The following is a 19,269-nucleotide window of genomic DNA, read 5'->3' as shown; positions in this document are numbered from 1 at the left end:
CTGATTGTGTTCACTTGAGTAAAATTAACTGAAGTAAATTAATATGTGTATATAAAAAATGATCTAAAAGAAAATGCAAAAAAATGTGTTTATAACATAATGATCTCAAAAATAAGATATATAAAAGGAATAAACTTTGAGTTTGAAGATGGTCTTCTTAAATAAAATGAAATTTGAATTTTGAATTTTGAAGGGAATTGAGGTGTTTATAAGATCTGTAACATAGATATTTTTTTTGATTTCCACACCGTCTGCTGTTACTACTGCTATTCCAAGTAATAACAAATCTGCTGAAAGCATTGTGCCAATTATGAATAAGCTCCAAACAGAGAGCAATAAGAAGCCCTTGCACAAAAACGCGTCATATGAGAACAGAACAACCTTGCCCTTTAGAAATCCTGTACATTTACAAGACTTGTCTAATGATAACCTTGCCCAGGAAAGCAGCCTGATTAAAACCAGAAGTATTGATGAGATATTGAAAGACTCAGAACAAGAGTTATCAGCCTTTGCAAAAGCGGCACCTGTGCCAGGCTTTCTGACACATCAAACCCCAGAGCCTCTAGAGAGAGAGTTTAGTTTAAACACTAAATTCAAGGCTATGAAAATTAGCAGCGAGACTACCTCACCTAGATCGCACATCTCATTGATGGAAAATAAGATACAGTTCAACGAAGAACTGAAGAACTTCCAGAATAACATTGAAAATAAGCTAGACGAGGCGGTAAATCAACTGAATGAGAAAGTAGATTCAGGACTCAATATGCTTAATGACGAGATAGCGATAAACTTTGAAGAAGTCAAAGACAATCTTCATAAGAATACAGAAGGAATGGGTCATAGCCCTATGAAAACGGTACTCACAGAATACCTTACGAGAGTAGAAAACCTGCTAGAAAAAGTGGTGAAAGCGCAGAGAGATCACGCAGAGTTCTACTATAAACATCTAGGTGACCTTATGTGCGCCTTGGGCGAAAAAATGGACGCAATATCACACAGTAATAACCAGATATACCATAATGTGGTAAGAGTGATTTCACTAGTAGGAAAAGAATCATACAAACCAAATAACCACACAGAAGCAACAATACCTACGGCTACGGTATCCGAGGAGGAGATCCCATTGAGCAATAACCCATTCGAGCAAGAGTATAAAGCACAAAGAATGCAGCAGCAGCCTCCTGAGATACCGCCAAAGAACGGGAATGAAGCAGTACGAGCTAATAACAACCCACAACCGAACGGAGCTGATAAGATGAATCAAGAGTCGGACACAGATTGACAGTTGAGGAAAAGCGCTCCACCAGTCAAAGACTGGCCAAAGTTTAGCGGAGAAGGTGAATATAATCACCTAGTCTGGATTGAGTGGATAGACAATACGGCAAAAGACTTCCGCTTACTAGATTGCTTAATCACATGTAAGTTGGGTACCATCATGACACATTCAGCAAGAGAATGGTATGCAAGTAAGCGAAAGTGTGAAGGTTCCGTCAGCTGGGAACGCTGGAAGACACTTATTAAACAGAGTTTCGGAACATCCTCGTGGAAGAGAAAGATGGGTACAGCTTTCGAAAAAGATACCTTTGAAGTCAAACATCGAAAGAAACCACTTTCATGGTTGCTGAATCAACGGAAACGCATAGAAGCAGCATGGCCATATTTTACAACATCTGAACAGATAGATAAAATTCTGGGCCAGTGTAGAGGAGATCTGGAACATGCAGTACGATCAAGAATCACAGACCCGAATGATTATGAAGCCTTCATGATCATATTTGAAGATATTGTCACAACCACTTCTATTGGGAAATATTCCACGCAAAAGAATAACTTCCAAAAGACGGCAACGACATATCCTTTAGCGAAAGATACACCTAAAGATGCATACATCCCGTCGAGAGACTTTAAAGGAGCCAAATTACCTGGCGGAGCGGGGAAAACCTATGAGAAACCGCCCTTTAGACGAGATGACACAAGGAAACCTCGGTTCGAGAGAAAGCAGATTAACGCTATCGAAGAAGCAGAAGACGAGAAAGAGTCAGAAGACTCTCGGGAAAAAGAAGAGAACAGTCTCTCAGAATCAGACACGACAGAAGACGAAGTAGATTTCTGTATAGGAAACATAGACATGTCAAACACTACAGGAATACATATGGAAAGTCCTGTACAGATAGCCGTTGGAGACAGTCAAGCGGACGAAGCTGAGGAAGGACTCGGCGAAAGCAACGTCACAAATTATACACAACAGACTCCTCCACCTTCTATCGAACACTTTCATTTTAAGGATTCAGAACCAAGAACATTCCTGAAAATATCGATTAATGGAAATTTGGGGAACATCATGATACAAACAGGGACGGACGTGTCGGTCATCCCTCTGAACTTTTTGCGCGCATGTTACCCAGACTGGGAAGATTATCTTATACCATCCACGGACGATCCAGACGAGATCCCGAGCAAAGCAGGACATATACATGTACTAGTAAAACTAGAACACGCTACGAAACCGTGTTTCCTAAGGATCATGTTCATCGTAATCAACGATCCGAAACTATGTTACCCTGAGTTAGGAAGTCAGGATCTGAACAATTATAAATTTATGATATACTTAGGCACCAAGAGATTTTGTGAACTTCGATCGAAGGGTGAGATCTTCAAGTTCTCTCTGCTATCAGGCAGCGAGATCAAGCATCGGAAAGATACAGAAATTGCCACCATTACAATGGAACATGACGAGAATCTAGACATTGCAGACCTGCAATCACAAGCATCGGTTCCACAGATTTGGGACAAAGAAACAGATGCATCAAACCAAGTTTTAGATGCAAGACTTATGATGAGCAAACCAGAGAAGGGGCGAGCACATACGATTGGCCAACACTGCATTACCTCGATATTGATACATAACAAAGAGACAGCAGATATATTACTGGATAGCGGAGCGGCGTATTCAGTGGTAGGAAGAAATTACCTTAATAAATTATATCCAACATGGCAAGAAAACATGCTGCCACCGAGTAGTATGACATTCAGAGGTTGCAGTAGCAGTCTGAAAGCCATCGGAGTCATAGAACTCCCCATTGTCTTCCCTCACAGACTAGGTTCAGTCAGGATACAACCGGAGTTTGTCATCATGGAGAACGCAACAGCAAACTATTTTATATTAGGAGGCGAATATTTACGATTATATGGGATAGATATTGTACATAGCAAAGAAAAATATTTTACAATAGGAAATGAAAATAAAAGAAAGAAATTTCTGCTTACCTCAGCCCCAACGAAGAATATTTGGAGCGTAGACAAAGAAGAGAATAAAGCCTTTGAAAAAGCCTTTAACAAGTGTAACATATCACTGAGACTGAAATCATCAGAAGCCCACTCACTCAGAGCAGTGATTTCGAAATACAGGGAAGCCTTCGCGTTCGGTGACAATCCTATTGGTACAATCAGAGGTCATGAACTGAAGATTAGACTGACCATTGACAAACCGTACCCCCCTATACTTAAGAAACAAGCATACCCCGCGAGTCCCCGAAGCAGGGATGAAATAGAGAAACACATAGATGAGTTGACACTCTCGTGGTGGGCGCAAGGTTTGGATTTAGGGCGCGCCCAGCGCGCCTTTTGAATCTTTTCAAAGGCACGCCTATAGTGGGGGCGTCAAGGGCGCGCCTTTTGAGTACGTAAAATCGAAAAAAATGGAAAAAAACTAAAAAAAAATCAAAAAAATCAAAAAGGGACAAAAAAACTGTCGAAACTGTTGCAAGGGGAAGCCTGAGGATGAATTCTTGCAGATATTTATTACTTGGATGGAGAACAATGGAAATTTTCAAAATTGAATATTGTAACTTTACAATACTGGCATTGAGCAAGCCTGCGGTTTTTGGTGCCGTGTTGATTTTTTCGACATAAGGGAACCTTTCCATCAGTTTCCAAAGTTTACAGTTGGTGAAATCCACTCAGATGGTGTCTTGGTATTGTCCAGGACCCCGGCTAGCCCTGGTGGAACCCCAATAGGTAAACTCCAAAATTTTGTGGTTTTTATTCCTAGAAAAATCCCGGAAATCAGCCAAAATCCTGTTTTTATTCTCAATGGATACCTATGTTCACACTTGGTGTGAAATCTGGTTTTTGAATATTGTGAATTCTATTCTTACCATCTGTGTATGTTTGGAAAGTTTGTTTCCGCACGTTTTGAGCCGCTTGAAAAAGCAAAAACAAAAACGACTTTTTTTGACAAGTTTGGCGCACACAGGTCAATCATGAAAGATACATCACAAGACACATAAAGGGGCCCATTTGACAAATTCTAGTCCTGCACCTGCGCTCCATCTTGAGATCAGGGATCTCTGTAGCTTGAATTGCAGGCCTTTCAACTTCATTGTGGGAGCGTTTCTTGGGAGTGATTATTGCAGCTATGATGTCCATATCATCATCCGAGATTAGAGTGATGGTCTCTGGTTGATCCAGTGGGGGACTTGAAGGCATTGGTTCTGGTGGTTTGGGGTTTGATACACGCAGGAGTGCCTCGAGGAAATATTTTTGGTTAGGTGATATTTAGAAGCACTTTCTCAGAGTTTACCGCTGCAGCACATTCTTAATTCATATGTACGTTGATTCTTTTTCAATTCTGGAAGACTTAGGTTTATTCTCCCAGATATCTATGTTACTTGGTTTTTTCAGCCAAAATTTGGAACTTATTCTTGTTTCATACATATGTTCAGGCAAATTTTGGCCTCATTTTATTCTAAATTCATACCCGGGTTCTCAGGGGGCTTGCCGGGGTCCTTATTGTCCTTTGGCATGAATGGAGGTGGTGGGGTGTAAGAAAACAGCGAGAAAGCCCAAAAACGGCAGAACAGGCTGAAAGGGCGCGCCCACCCCATATTTCAACTTTTGGGGCGCGCCCTCACGCCTACGCCCGGGCGCGCCTCAAAGGCGCGCTTTTCACACCACGCCCACCACGAGAGTTGACACGCTATGGCATAATAAGAAAGGTAGGGTCAGATGAAGACGTAGAGGTGACTACACCTGTTATTATTGCATGGCATAATGGGAAGTCCCGTATGTGCGGAGACTTTCGAGCACTCAACACTTTCACAGTTCCGGATAGGTACCCTATGCCGAGAATAACACATTGCCTGACTAACCTTGGCGCTGCATTGTATATTTCCACAATGGATGTCATGAAAGGGTTTTATCAAAACATTGTAGATGACGAAACGAGGAAACTACTTAGGATCATTACACATAAAGGTATACACGAATATCTCAAAATGCCGTTTGGAGTGAAAGGAGCACCAGCACACTTTCAGCGAATGATGGACAGTGAGTTCGCCAAGGAATTGAGTGAGGGATGGCTTATCATATATATTGACGATATAATAGTATTTTCGAAAACTTGGGAAGAACACTTAGCTAAATTGACACACGTGTTCCAAAAGATCATCAAAATGGGGATGACAATATCATTACAAAAAACGAATTTTGCCTTCCAAGAACTCAAAGCCCTGGGGCATATAGTCTCAGGACTATGGATCGCGATTGATCAGAACAAAGTAGCTGCAGTAATGCAGAAAACTATCCCACAATCAGTGAAGGACGTTCAATCCTTTCTAGGTTTCGCAAACTATTACAGATCACACTTAGAGGGCTTTGCTAAAGTGAGCGGACCCTTGTATAAAGTATTGCAGAAAGGTGTCACGTTTGAGATGACCAAGGAACGAGTAGATTCGTGGAATATGCTTAAGAAAAAACTAACAGAAGCACCTTTCTTACTGCACCCAGACTTCAACTTACCATTCAAAGTTTATGTGGATGCAAGCTTCGATGGACTCGGAGCTACGCTACAACAAGTGCAGACAGTGGACGGCAAGCCTTTTGAAGGACTTATTAGCTGTATATCCAGGCAACTTAAACAGTCTGAGTTAAATTACGGAGCAACTCAGTTGGAAAACCTATGCCTTGTCTGGGCGCTGGAAAAGTTTCATTATTACCTTGATGGAGCGTTCTTTGAAGTGATCACAGACTGCACGGCATTGAAATTGTTGCTAAATATGAAGACACCTAATAGGCATATGCTGCGTTGGCAGATAGCCATTCAGGAGTACAGATCTTGTATGACTATCACTCACCGCGAAGGACGTAAACATGATAACGCAGACGCCTTGAGCCACATGGCACTCAAGAATGATATTGACAACCCGGCCTGGGACCCAGAGGATAGCACCAGAGACATGCCGATTATGGGGATCAGTATATCGGATCTATCGGAAGAATTCTTTGCACAAATACGAGAAGAATATGCTGATGAACCGAACACAGTAAAGCTGTTAGAAATCTTGAAACAAGATTTCAAAACATTAGAACTGTCAAATAGTCTGACCAAACCATGGAAGAAATCATTTGACGAAGGAAGATTCACTTTACTTAGTGGCATTCTATACCACAGAGAAAAACATTCCTGTGTCATGGTGATCACATCAGCATCAACAATAACGAGCATCCTTAAAATATGTCATGACGACATTATGTCTGGGCATCTATCCTTGGAACGAACGATAGACAGAGTGAAACAAACGGCTTGGTGGCCAGGATGGAGAACCACGACGGAGGATTACACGAGCACATGTGACAGATGCCAGAAAGCCAATAAGGCTACAGGCAAGAGATACGGTCTGATGCAGAACATTGAAGAACCGACAAGACCTTGGGAAACCATTAATATGGATTTTGTAACAGGACTACCGATAGCAGGGCACGACAATGTTGATTGTGTGTTAGTAGTAGTGGACCGCTTTTCTAAAAGGTGCAGATTTCTAGCCTGTCACAAAGAAGCGACAGCTATGGATATAGCTTTGTTATTCTGGGAAAGGATCATTTCGGATTCAGGATTACCATGTATTATTATAAGCAACAGAGACCCAAAATTTACTTCAGATTTCTGGAAAAGCTTGTACAAACTAAGCGGCACATCTCTAGCAATGTCTACAGCGTACCATCCGCAAACAGACGGACTAGCAGAAAGAGCGATAGGCAGTTTAGAAGAACTAATACGAAGGTATTGTGCATATGGTTTAGAATTCAAAGACAACGACAGGTATACCCACGATTGGAAGAGCCTACTACCAGCATTGGAGATAGCGTACAATTCTAGTGTTCACAGCACAACAGGGAAAACACCATTTGAGGTCGAAAGAGGATATAATTTGAGAACTCCTAGGAATTTGGTGACGCCTGGAGAATCTACATTCCATCCGACAGCGGTGAATTTCCATAAAATGCTACAACGAGCTCAGCAACACGCTACGGAATGCGTCACAGCAGCAAAAGAGTATAATAAAAACCGGTGGGACAAGTCACACAAAGTACCCAAGTTCCAGATTGGTGAACTAGTACTTATTTCTACGATAAACTTCACAAACCTTAAAGGTCCACGGAAGATGAAGGACGCCTTCATAGGACCTTTTGTGATTAAAAACCTACACGGAAAGAATGCGGTCGAAGTTATACTTACGGGCAGCATAGCAAGGAAACACCCTGTATTCCCGGTTTCATTACTAAAGAAATATGAGAAATCAGACTCCGCAGTCCTAACAGGAAAGATGTAGCTGAAGAAGAAGTACCAGTAGACGAAGTCAACGACGGTACAATTAAGAAAATCATACAAGAAAAGCTCGTTAGGATCCAAGGGAAAGATACGCGACTATACCTAGCCAGATTTAAAGGAAAAGCTGCGGACGCAGATAAGTGGTTAGAAGTAAAAGATATACCAAACTCGACGTCACTCCTAAGAAAGTACAGAGCGGATAAAAGAACTTAAAACAGTGATCATTACATTGTGGTTGGGGTGTCATAGATTCCACCCTAGTGGTTGGGGAATGTCAGCCCTCAAGCTTTTGCAGAGCAAAAGCCAAAAGGACTTCAACTAAAAAATATCAATAAGAAAATTATAAAACTAAAAAATAATAATTACACCTTGAAAGTCTAGTCTCAAAGACAAAAAGAACAGCCCTACAATTTTACACAGCATGAGGAAAACTGTAGGAACATTTACACCTTACCGTCTAGTTTCAAAGACAAACCAATAACCCCTTATCACCAGTTTCAAAGAAGAAAATTAACTGCTTCATTTGTAAATAAGCCAAACAGAACGAATTCGAAATACATTTCTAAAAACAACATCCTGATACGGAAGACTACTAAAATACATAAACCACCTTCCCAAAACGGACGAGTCCTCCAAATGCGTAAAAGAGTATACTCCACCAAAGCAACCAACGAAGCCTTACTACGAATAGACCTTTCTAGAACAGGTACAACCACGAGCAGGCCTCCTAAAAGTTTCAGTAAGAAGAAGTAACCACGAGTCAGCCGCAGCGACAAAATAGTATAAATAGGAGAGGTTTCTCAATCAGAATACCTCTCCTCACCTTCAGACAACAAGTTTTATTCGATCCTAAAAGATTAAGAAGGCATAGCTTTTTACTACATGATTCCTAATAAGCTTTTCCCATTAGCAAGAAAATCCAAAAGTACTATTCGATAAGTAAGTCAACAACTTCTTATTATTCAAAGTTCTTTTCTCTTTCTTTTCAATCTAAAGCAATCTAGGCTAGCCCCATAAAAGCCTATCATACTCCTACTCTTAGGAGCGTACAATCTTGGTCATGTACCACTGGTTCTGCAACGTAAAGTTGACAGGATCCCTGTGTCTAGTAACACAGGCTATTCATGGAAGCCACTTCCTCGAAATTTACCCGGCTTAGAAGTTGACCTCTTCACTCCTGTAAATCCTTACAGTAAGCCGTGGTAAATTTGAAACCGTCTCTTAGTGTTCTTAATTTTAGATACTAATATTCAGCATATTATCTTCCTTCTATTGTAGAAAGAAGTTAGCGAAGATCTTACGTACACAGCAAGATCACTTGTCAGGCTTCTAAAGTGAGTAAAGGTTAAATTATTCACCTTAGATTAATAGCCACCCTGACACTTTCACTGTGAACATCATTCAACCTCCCCAAGTTGGAAGAGGAAAGTGATTAATAGTACAGTTTGTCATAAAAAGATCCAATACTGCACACCTGAGCCATAACACCCTCACTACATATATGCAGCAAGCTAAGTAAATAGTTGTCTATCATGTACATACAGGTCTGCTCAGTTTTTTGCCCATCAGAATAAACAAATCACATGTTGTACCACATGTAACTTTTTTGACTTTGAAAAAATTGTCCCAAAAATTCACTACATATAATTCTGTAGCTGCTCAGGCAATATTGTTGAAGTTATTTCTTAGTAACAGAAAGGGTGTTACATGCAGTTGAGTTGATGGGATTACACCAAAACATTGAGTCAGTGTATGTAGTCAATCCTTTGAATTCAGGTTGTGGGTGTGCTGATAATTTTGTAGGTGCGCTGAGGCGTGTTTTTCCGGATATTTTGCACTGGGCGTGTTTTCTTACAAAAATATTTGCCAACAACCAAAATGTTGCTTTTACATTGTCATTTATTCTACGTTGGTATTGCTAGAGCTATCTACCACCACAAAATTACCTTTTGGAGGTGAGAAAAGCTAAAAAGATCTGTTCTCAAAGCTCACAACAAGGGTCCAAGTCTCCAATATTGGTGACAGGACATAGAACTCCAGAGACCCGGTGTGTTGTTTGGAAAGGTTTTATGAGCCGTATAAGGCTACTCTACATATGCTTATACATGTTTGCTCTCATCTCTTGTACGCTCTCAAGCACAGACTATGATCCTCATGTTGCAATCTACTTAGTACTAGAAGGACATCTTTAGTCTACTCTCATCTCTCCTCATCCACCTCGAGTCCTTACATATTGCAACGTCTTAATTCAAGAGATTGGAGAAGATTAATAACTCAAAGAACAAGAACAATCAAAGAAAAGAAGAATTAGAATTAATCAAAGTTTATAAAAAGAAAATAAAGTTAAAGTTATCAGTAAAGAAGAAGTGAAGAACAAAGAAGCAAGGACTATATAAAGAAATCAAAGATCAGAATAGAAAATTAAAGTTAGTGATGAGAAGATCAGAAACCCCAAGAATCAATTGAAGTTTTAAGATTCAAAAGTTTGAAGATCCAAATTTAATTACCAGCCTCTTTCAGAATCCACCACCACGCCGGAATTCACAACCCCTCAAAGTCCGACTTTTACGACTTCAACAGGCCAAGACTTTGAATTCTTATAAGCTATTGAACCCATGTCTGATCCACACATGTTGGAAGTCAACATGACGGAAGCTAGCTTAGCCGGTATCATGCAGCAACTCAATAATCTAACGGCTAGATTGAATGATGAGACCAACCGACACAAACAGGCTGAAGCCAACCAACGCGCAGCCAACGCCAAACATATTGAATTCGAGCAAAGATTGCTTCAATTGGAACAAACTCAACCGTTGCAATCTAATACTGCAGCTCAGATCCCTCCTCCAATGCCTTCCTCAACTATCCCATCATTTCCAGGAAACGTTGGTGCTGCTCAAAACCAGGTGCAACATATCGAACCACCTGAAATTGCAACCCCGGAAAAGTTCAATGGATCTAAAGGATCCAAGGCCGAGATTTTTATGAATCAAATCAGCATCTATGTGCAAATGAATTCAGTGTCCTTTGCTGATGAAAAATCTCAAGTCGTGTTCGCACTGTCATACATGACTGGCAAGGCAAGCATGTGGAGTCAAGCCTTCACGGATCAATTACTAGACCCAGAACAAGCTCATCTTGTTAACTGGACCAAATTTGCTGATTCATTCCGTGTGACTTTCTTTGATATTGAAAGACTTGCCAAGGCCAAAAACGAAATTTGTAACCTTAAGCAAACGCGTGCTGTATCAGATTTGGATTATTGGATTCAATTCTCGGAACTCTCCTTGATTGTCAAATGGCCCAAGAATATCTTAATGTCACATTTTGAACAAGGTCAAATACATGATTCAACAAGAGTTCAAGCAAGTAGAAGAAATGGCCCAATTTGCAATCAAACTCAATAATAAATTGCACAACCGTTCTCAGAGCTTAAAAATGCCTACTAATCCTTTGTCGACTCCAGTTGCTGATCCTGATGCAATGGATTGCTCAGCTTATCAAATCAAAATTTCCCAAGACAAATATTGAAAAAGAGCTGCAAATGGAGCTTGTTATGAATGTGGTCAAACCAATCATGTAATTGCTGATTGTTACATAGCAAAGAGGAAGAAGAGAGGTGGTGGTGGTAGTGGATTCAGAAGTGATGAAGTTGATAAGTTGAAGGCTAGAATAGCAGAATTAGATAATCAGTTGTCAGAAGTCAAAAGCAGTGAGACAAACTTAAGCAGATCAGAGTTGTCAAAAAATGGAGAAGCTTGGGAGTGCTAGTTGTGCCTCCCCCAAGCAAAATACCTTAGGAGTGGAAGTCGGTGACATTGATAGTCTTGAAATGAATGATACTAGAATTATTGACCATGTTACCCTCCACGACCCAAACTCTGACACAACAATCACCACTCAAGCCTTAATTGACAGTGGTGCAACCCACAAGGCTATTAGCCTCAATTTTGTGAGAAAGTATGACCTTCACACCCATCCCTTACCACATTCTCACTCTGTAACAGGATTCAGTGGACATGAATCTCGAGTTACTCACTCTGGCAACTACCACATTGACGACGAATCCACTATTACCACATTCATCATCACATCCCTCAGAGACAAGTATGATCTAATTCTGGGAATGCCATGGATAAGAAGAAACTAGCAACTTAGCGGCGGGCGCCGCTGTTCAACATTTCAAGTCTTGTTGTACATACCTCTTCATTTGTAAGATCATAAACCAAACAAAGTCCCACACTTGCCTCAAGCAATTAGTGCAAGCAAGGGGCTTACACCAAATGTGTACGCTCCATAACCTCAGCGCTTAGGCTTTTGTAGGGAGCTTTCTTTGTTCCCTTTTGTCTTATTCCACACCAGGTATGGTCCAAAAGGAAAATGTTTGCACCTGGCTCTTGCACATAATGTACATGATTTTTTTCCCTAGGGAAGTGCTGCCCTCTTGCCCAAAATGTATGTCAAATATTGGCTCTCAACGGAGAATCACATATGTAACTTTTCTCTCAAGTCCAAATTTGCTGCTAAGAACCAATTTTTGAAACACATTTCTGGCAAGAAGGGATCAATTTCCTTGGGAAAAATTTAGTGTAGTCTCAGTGCAAGATATCAGCGCACAAAGTATTTCTTTGGACAATGGCAGAATCCTTGGTGTGGAAAGAGGTAGCAGGGATTGAAGGAGCACTCCTGCAAAAGCCAAATCTCTGAGGTTATGGAGCGTACACATGTGGTGTAAGTCCCTTGCTTGCACTACTTGCTCAAGGCAAGCATGGGACTTTGTTAAGTTTAGTAACATCAAGGATTTGATGAAAAACCCTAAATTTCATTGCAACACAATCAAAACAATTATATTAATATCAACTAAAAGTACTCATCTCTTTTGTCTCTGATGTTGTCATCATATCATCTAGTACCAACAGAGAGAATTGAAATGATGAACCAAGAACTAAACATCTGCATGAAGAAAACCATATCTGAATCCCAAATCATATCAGAAAAGTATTGAATGAAGCACTATCTGAGTTATGAATACAGTTTAGCTGCTTGATGTTGAATCTTGTTGTTTATACACAGATACCACATTGAGAATTCAAGGAATCTCATTTTTCAAAAAGACATGAGTTCATAGTCAGGGTGTGCTATTGTGTTTGAAGATGATATGATTGAATGGGTGTTACTTTATGAAGTCAAACAAATCCATGAGTTTGGTCAATTATATTGGTGATGTGGATGAAATGAAATGATACTTCTTTGATTTGTTCCAGCTCAAAAAATGAAGTTGAAGGTTGTACATGATAAGATTGAATTCTGTACCAATTTTGGGGCTACTGACAATGATTGTGATACATTGGTATGGCTGAGATTATTATCTCCCTCCTGATTGTTATCCAGACATTTGTTCAATATTCCCTGTCCCTTCACTTGAACCATGTGAATCAGGTTGCCCTGAGGTTCTTTTCTGGTTAGGATTTCCATTTCAATCATCAATAGAACACTTAGCCTCTTCATCTTCAGGTTTTTTATCTTCTTGGACCATTTTTATTCCATCATTGGTTGTCTCTCACATCTGACATTTTAATACTTGACTTTCCTTCTTGTTCAAGTGTCACCATTTGGCTTTCATTTGCACTACAAACACCCAGTGCCTTTGAAACATCCAGTCTGCTTAAATCTTAAGCCTTGTAAGAGGTTTGACATAATTATGGCATCAACTATATGCATTGAAATATTCAAGCATCAAAAATTCCAACAACTCAATCAAAGACTGCACTCAAGATAACAGTCCAAGAGTAAGGATGAGACAAATCAACTGAACATGTGCATGCTAATACTTAATTACAGACCTTAGTAGCAGCTTTCCCATCCACTTATCCAGTAGGATTTTTTTCCATTCAAACTTGTAGAGTGTGAATATGGCAAGTGTTGGAACAATTTATCTGATACAGAGGTACTACTGTTGATGATATATCATTGAAATCATTGAATGTTGACTACATCCACCCCAAAAAGAGAGAGCAAGTTTGCAATTGGAGAATTAGAAGAGGAAAAGCAAATCATGAATCATGACCATGTTACTTTGAATGCACAATTGAATTTGGGAATTGATTCATGATGAGTTTGAGATTGAGATTGGTCTGAGCAAATCTTTTGATGATGGAAGATGAAATCATATTGGAAGTAAACAAAGTTGAGTTGAGAATCAAAAGACGTTAATACATTGAAGTGACAGTGATCCATCTATAAGGTGAAGTGTAGCCAGATAACAATTAGTCTTTATTTCAATCTCTTCAAAAGGATGTCTAAGACTGAGGTCTATACATACCAACCAATTGATATAGGCTGTAGCCCAATTTCAAGTCCGCAGATCAAGAAGATTTGATGGTTATGACCTGAAAAAAATAATTCATAGACATCATCATTTGGAAGTCATGTCTTGATTTTTAACATTATGTCTGATCTATGACATAGATAATCTGTCCTGCAAAATGTGAGTAGATAGTTGTGAATGAGATCCAAGTGGTCACAAATCAATGCCCAGTATTGATCCTACTACCGTGTGAACCAACTACTTTGCAAATAGCTTGGTGATATTTGACCTTGACACATGAGCATCAAGAAGTGGTGACTAAAAATTGAGCATCACCACTCAAGAGACCCTTCAAGATTTCAACCTGAATACTACCTTTACCGATTCCAGTATGTAAAGCTTTCTCGTGTTCAAAGGTCGATCCGGCAGACGCAATCTCTGTCAAAACATCAAGATAGAGCTAGTTGTGAGGGAGTGATTGACCCATTTATGAATCAGCTGAACGTGTCAAAGCAAAGGCAATACAGAACTACTTACAGTGGTCAATTTACTGCTGTAAACCCAGTTGTGATCACTGACTCTAAGTTTCAAATGAAGTAGGGGAGTCTCATCGCTGGAGCGCGCAGTCGGTTCAGCTTGCACAGGTTGAAGGAACTGACTTGATGGTCTTCGACTTCCCGGTGCGCCAGGTCCCTGTCGATTACGCACATCATGGGAAAGACCTTTGACTACCTCACCGTACAGAGATCGGATTGCCGCCATCTGTAATTTGAAGATCTTTGGTTGAGAGTTGACTAACTTGTAAAGATTCTGGATCGACTCCTGAACTTTGTCGAGATTCATCTGCGGTGATCCTCAAACCGGCAGCCATTTCCGCCACGTATTGTTCCAGTCAAGATACACCAGTTTGGTCGACTTCTCCATATACAATGTCAACTTTACAGTGACTGGTCTTCGGGGCAGTGGGGAAAGTGACTGGAGATATGAAGGATCTTAAGCAATCACAACCTCCCTGGAATCATTTCAATCAAGTGTTACTTATTATCGCGATACATAGGTGCTGTTCCGATAGCCTCACGACAGTTACTGAGGAGAATTTGTCCAAATCCCTTTGCAAGTCGGTAGCGCTCTACTTTCGATGTGTAAGTATTGTCGAGATGATTTTGCATGTATTCTAACAAAGCTGGGTTGGCTCAGTTCATGATCACCAAATACAAATAATATGATTGTGATCAGCTGAAGATCGAGATGAGGAGAGATTGAAAACCTACTTCGCCACTGATGTCCCGATCGACAGTTTGCAGACGGCCATAGATACTGCAAAGCAGAGATACGTGAGCTCAGATGAAATCGCGCGAGTTCATGAGAAGAGGAAGCGACTTACATGTCGCAAAACATCTCTAAGCAGTCTGACGAACCCAGTTCCAGGATGAATTGAAATGACGGGCTTTCAATGGATCAAGGACGGGCTGGATACCTTGAATGTAGGATTCTCTATGCTCCTGGTGAATCGCATCAAGCTGGTTTTGAAAACGTTGGAATTCAAGATGTTTGAGTCCAGTCCAATCAGCTTAAATGAGATGATTGGGAAGAGATGAAGGCGATTAAGTGTATAACCTGGTCTAAATACCATATTTGAAACATAAGTTGAAAAATACAGTAATATTGTTTTGGAATCGATGAGTATTAGGGTGAATTGGATCAACTCGAACTTCAAACATTAGCAACATAAGATAAACAAATCAAATCGTTGAAATTTTTGGAAGATTGATGTGATAAAGATTTTGATTGATTGAGACCTGAATCAAAAACCAAAAAAGAGAACATCAGTTTGGGATTTCAAGGAAAATGATACAATGGTTTCGAAGAGAAACTGATGGAAATTGGTACCATGAGTATGAACTAAGTCCCTGATCACGCTCATTGATTGTTCCAAGGCTTACATGGTCTCATCACTTGGTTTCACCATTGATTCATCTGTTGATGTTTTTACAAGGTGCAGAGTGTGTGATATAATTGAAGTTTGTCCGATTAATCTTACTATTCAAATGCAATCCAAATAGTTTCAATCTTTTTGATTTTATTGATTAATGAATGAATGAATTTGTAAGAATCAACTTACAATGTCTGAAGTGATTAGCAATAAAGGATGGTTTGAGTTGATTCAATGATTTCTTTGATTTTGATTTTGATTTCATTAGATTGTTGGATTTTGGTTTGAGGAAATTTAAGAAGATCCCATTTGATTTGATCTGATACCTTAAAATCTTCATTTCTTGTTTCTATCAAATCAAAAGTTTTAGTAGTTGGTGACTGATGTCGTCTTTAAGTTTCATGATAATTGACCTTGTCTAGTGATTTCTTCTGATGTCGTAAGTAGTTAGTACTTTTGATTATTCAAAAGTTCAGATCAATCGGGTTCAAATTTGTTTGTTGTTGATGTTTCTCGAAAGTACCTTCTGTACGACTGGAACAATGACGGCAAAGAAAAGATCAGTTAGGTCCAGGAAAAGATCATATTGAAGAACCAAAACTGACTGCATTCCAATGCGATTGTTGGATTTTGTATATGTGATGGTGGTGGTATGTATCAAATCCGTGGTGGGATCTTAATCTTTCTCCTATATTGCTGTTGGTAAGGGTAGAGTCATTGGATCTGCTGAGGTTCCATTCCCACTTCAAGCGACTGGCGAGTATTTTGCGTTGAGTTTTGGCGATGGAGATATACATTTGGGGATCCGCTGGATTATAATTGGGATTGGCGACGATCATGATGGTGAATGCAAATTGAATTGCAGTGACATGTTTCTGACCAAGGACAAAACTCAAAAATCACACTAATGGTGGATTTTGTTGAGTTTTGTAAGCGAACCGTCTCTGGGATTAAATGTTATGATGATCACTCAAAAATTAATTGGGAAGAAAGCCGCCTATCAAGACACACTCTCAGCATTGCTGTTGCAGATGCAACATTGTCAAGACCGAAAAAATCCTTGATGGACCAAGTATTGGAGCCTGATAGGCACGCTGGGCAACATGACGAGGGCGTAGAGATCGTAAATGACTCATCAATGCCCCCGCAATGTGAGTATTCCTTGCATTCTATTACCTTATGTGAAGAAACCAGTGGCAAGCTTAAACATCATTTAGAAAACCGTACCCTCAACAAAGCAGTCACGTCCAACAGCAAACCCCAAACAGAACCACCTGCAGTCATTCACGAGATGACTTTGTCCAATCCGCCAATCACCTCAAAAGACTACGAGTTGGAACTAATGAGGGAAGCTAGGAATTGTGACAAGGGGGTAGAGATTGTAAATGACTTGCTAATACCCCCGCAGAGTGAGTCTGTCATTGCCCAATCAAATGCCTCATGTGAAACAATGAAAAAGCAATTCTCTCTTCCACCGGGAAAACTTTCTAGATTGGCAACACAATTACCTCCACAAGCACCAACAAGACGCCTATACTCGCAAATAGCCTCAAAGCAACAACCGTCGCTCTCACACATCAACAAAACGTCTGCGTCGTGGAATTTATCTGCTAAACTCAATCCGGAGATTGCACTGAAAGCACCAACACAACCGGCAGCTGAACTGGTCCCTGAATGTTACCATGCGTACCTTGACATATTTGAGAAAAGCAAGTCCAATGTCCTCCCTCCACATAGACCCTATGACAATAGGTGTGGACCTATTACCTGGAACAACCCCTCAGGCTGGACGAGTGATCCCTTTGTCACCCAAAGAAAGCGGGGTATTAGATGAAATGCTCAAACAAGGCTTAGAGAACGGAACAATACGTCGTACCACTTCCCCATGGGCAGCTCCTGTATTGTTCACTGGGAAGAAGGATGGCAGCCTTTGACTGTGCTTTGACTATCAAAAACTAAATGCAGTAATGGTAAAAAATCAATATCTGTTACCATTGACAATGGAACTAATTGACAGCTTGCTTCATGCTGAAAAATTTACCAGTTTAGATATGAGAAATGGATACAATAATTTACATGTAAGAGAAGGTGAAGGAAAACTAGCTTTTATCTGCAAACAGGGTCAGTTTGAGCCTCTCACAATGCCTTTTGGTCCCACTGGAGCCCCCGGTTTCTTCCAGTATTTCATTCAGGACATACTCAAATCTCACATAGGACGAAATGTAGCAGCATACCAAGACAACATTCTCATTTATACAAGACCTGGAGTTGATCATAAAGCCGTAGTAAAGCAAGTCCTGGACATCCTCAAAGCGCAAAATGTATGGCTGAAGCCGGAGAAATGCAAGTTTTCAAAATCAGAAATAGCTTACCTAGGGTTAATAATATCTAAGAATCAAATCAAAAAGGAAGAAACTAAAGCTAAAGCAGTTAAGGACTGGCCAGCTCCAAAAAATCTAAGTGAAGTTCAAACGTTCATAGGCTTTGCAAACTTTTACCAACGTTTCATTGGACAATTCTCAAAGATAGCAAGACCGTTACATGAATTATCACAAAAAGACACTCCTTTTGATGGACAACTGGGCGTGAAAGATCATTCAAACTTCTCAAAGACACATTTACCTCTGCACCAATACTCAAAATTTCTGATCCATAAAAACCGTTTCTATTAGAGTGTGACTGTTCCAACTATGCTCTTGGCGCTGTTTTATCTCAAATATCTGACGGCAACAGACAACTCCATCCTGTGGCTTTCCTATCTTGCTCTCTGATCAAAGCAGAAAGGAATTACAAGATCTTTGATAAAGAACTCCTAGCGATTGTTAGTGCATTTAAGGAATGGCACCAGTACTTAGAGGGAAATCCAAATAGACTAAGTGTAATAGTATACACTGATCACAAGAACCTTGAATCTCTCATGACAACAAAAGAACTAACTAGATGTCAGGCTCTTTGGGCGGAAGCATTAGGAAGTTTTGACTTTGAGATAAGATTCAGACCAGGGAAGCAGTCAACCAAACTGGACGCACTCTCGCAACGACCGGACCTGATGACAAAGGACGGGGAAAAACTCTTGTTTGGACAATTACTCAAACCACAGAACCTGCCAGCAGATGTGTTTATAGATGAACTTGACTTATTTGAATTGTGGGTAGTTGATGAACAAGAACTTAATGGCAATGAAGTGAATGAAACCACAGATGATAATGACACAGACACAAATAACTCAAGGCTGGTATGGAATGATGCGAGAATCTTAGAAGAAATCAAAAGCAAATCTGAATCAGACCCAAAAATCATTGAAATATTGAAGCTATGTAATGGAACATCATGGATGAAATTAGTCAAAGATTACAGCAAAATTAATGATGTATTATATGTAAAGGGAAGATTGTCGTACCTAACAATCATGATCGAAAG

At 40.1% G+C, this 19,269-nt stretch overlaps 3 protein-coding genes across 3 annotated transcripts; 1 reads left to right on the top strand and 2 right to left on the bottom strand.

Annotated features, from left to right (window-relative positions):
* Nucleotides 1–310: 310 nt before the first annotated feature.
* On the top strand, nucleotides 311–2,744 carry MELLADRAFT_112920 (uncharacterized protein; the record flags this gene model as incomplete). Its single annotated transcript, XM_007417476.1, has 3 exons — nucleotides 311–1,213; nucleotides 1,526–2,645; nucleotides 2,680–2,744. The coding sequence occupies 3 exons, from the start codon at nucleotides 311–313 to the stop codon at nucleotides 2,742–2,744; spliced, it is 2,088 nt and encodes a 695-aa protein (XP_007417538.1).
* Nucleotides 2,745–14,220: 11,476 nt separating this feature from the next.
* MELLADRAFT_112919 (uncharacterized protein) lies at nucleotides 14,221–14,787 on the bottom strand (the record flags this gene model as incomplete). The annotated part of the gene is made up of 3 exons (XM_007417475.1): nucleotides 14,221–14,376; nucleotides 14,454–14,678; nucleotides 14,716–14,787. The coding sequence occupies 3 exons, from the start codon at nucleotides 14,785–14,787 to the stop codon at nucleotides 14,221–14,223; spliced, it is 453 nt and encodes a 150-aa protein (XP_007417537.1).
* A 163-nt stretch (nucleotides 14,788–14,950) lies between these two features.
* MELLADRAFT_94837 (uncharacterized protein) lies at nucleotides 14,951–15,314 on the bottom strand (the record flags this gene model as incomplete). The annotated part of the gene is made up of 3 exons (XM_007417465.1): nucleotides 14,951–15,108; nucleotides 15,188–15,255; nucleotides 15,301–15,314. The coding sequence occupies 3 exons, from the start codon at nucleotides 15,312–15,314 to the stop codon at nucleotides 14,951–14,953; spliced, it is 240 nt and encodes a 79-aa protein (XP_007417527.1).
* Between the last annotated feature and the right edge of the window lie 3,955 nt (nucleotides 15,315–19,269).

Source organism: Melampsora larici-populina (assembly GCF_000204055.1).
Source record: "Melampsora larici-populina 98AG31 unplaced genomic scaffold MELLAscaffold_73, whole genome shotgun sequence".
In the NCBI taxonomy this organism is placed as follows: Eukaryota; Fungi; Basidiomycota; class Pucciniomycetes; order Pucciniales; family Melampsoraceae; genus Melampsora; species Melampsora laricis-populina.
The sequence above is the reverse complement of the archived record's forward strand: the minus strand, read 5'-3'. Positions and strand labels throughout refer to the sequence as shown.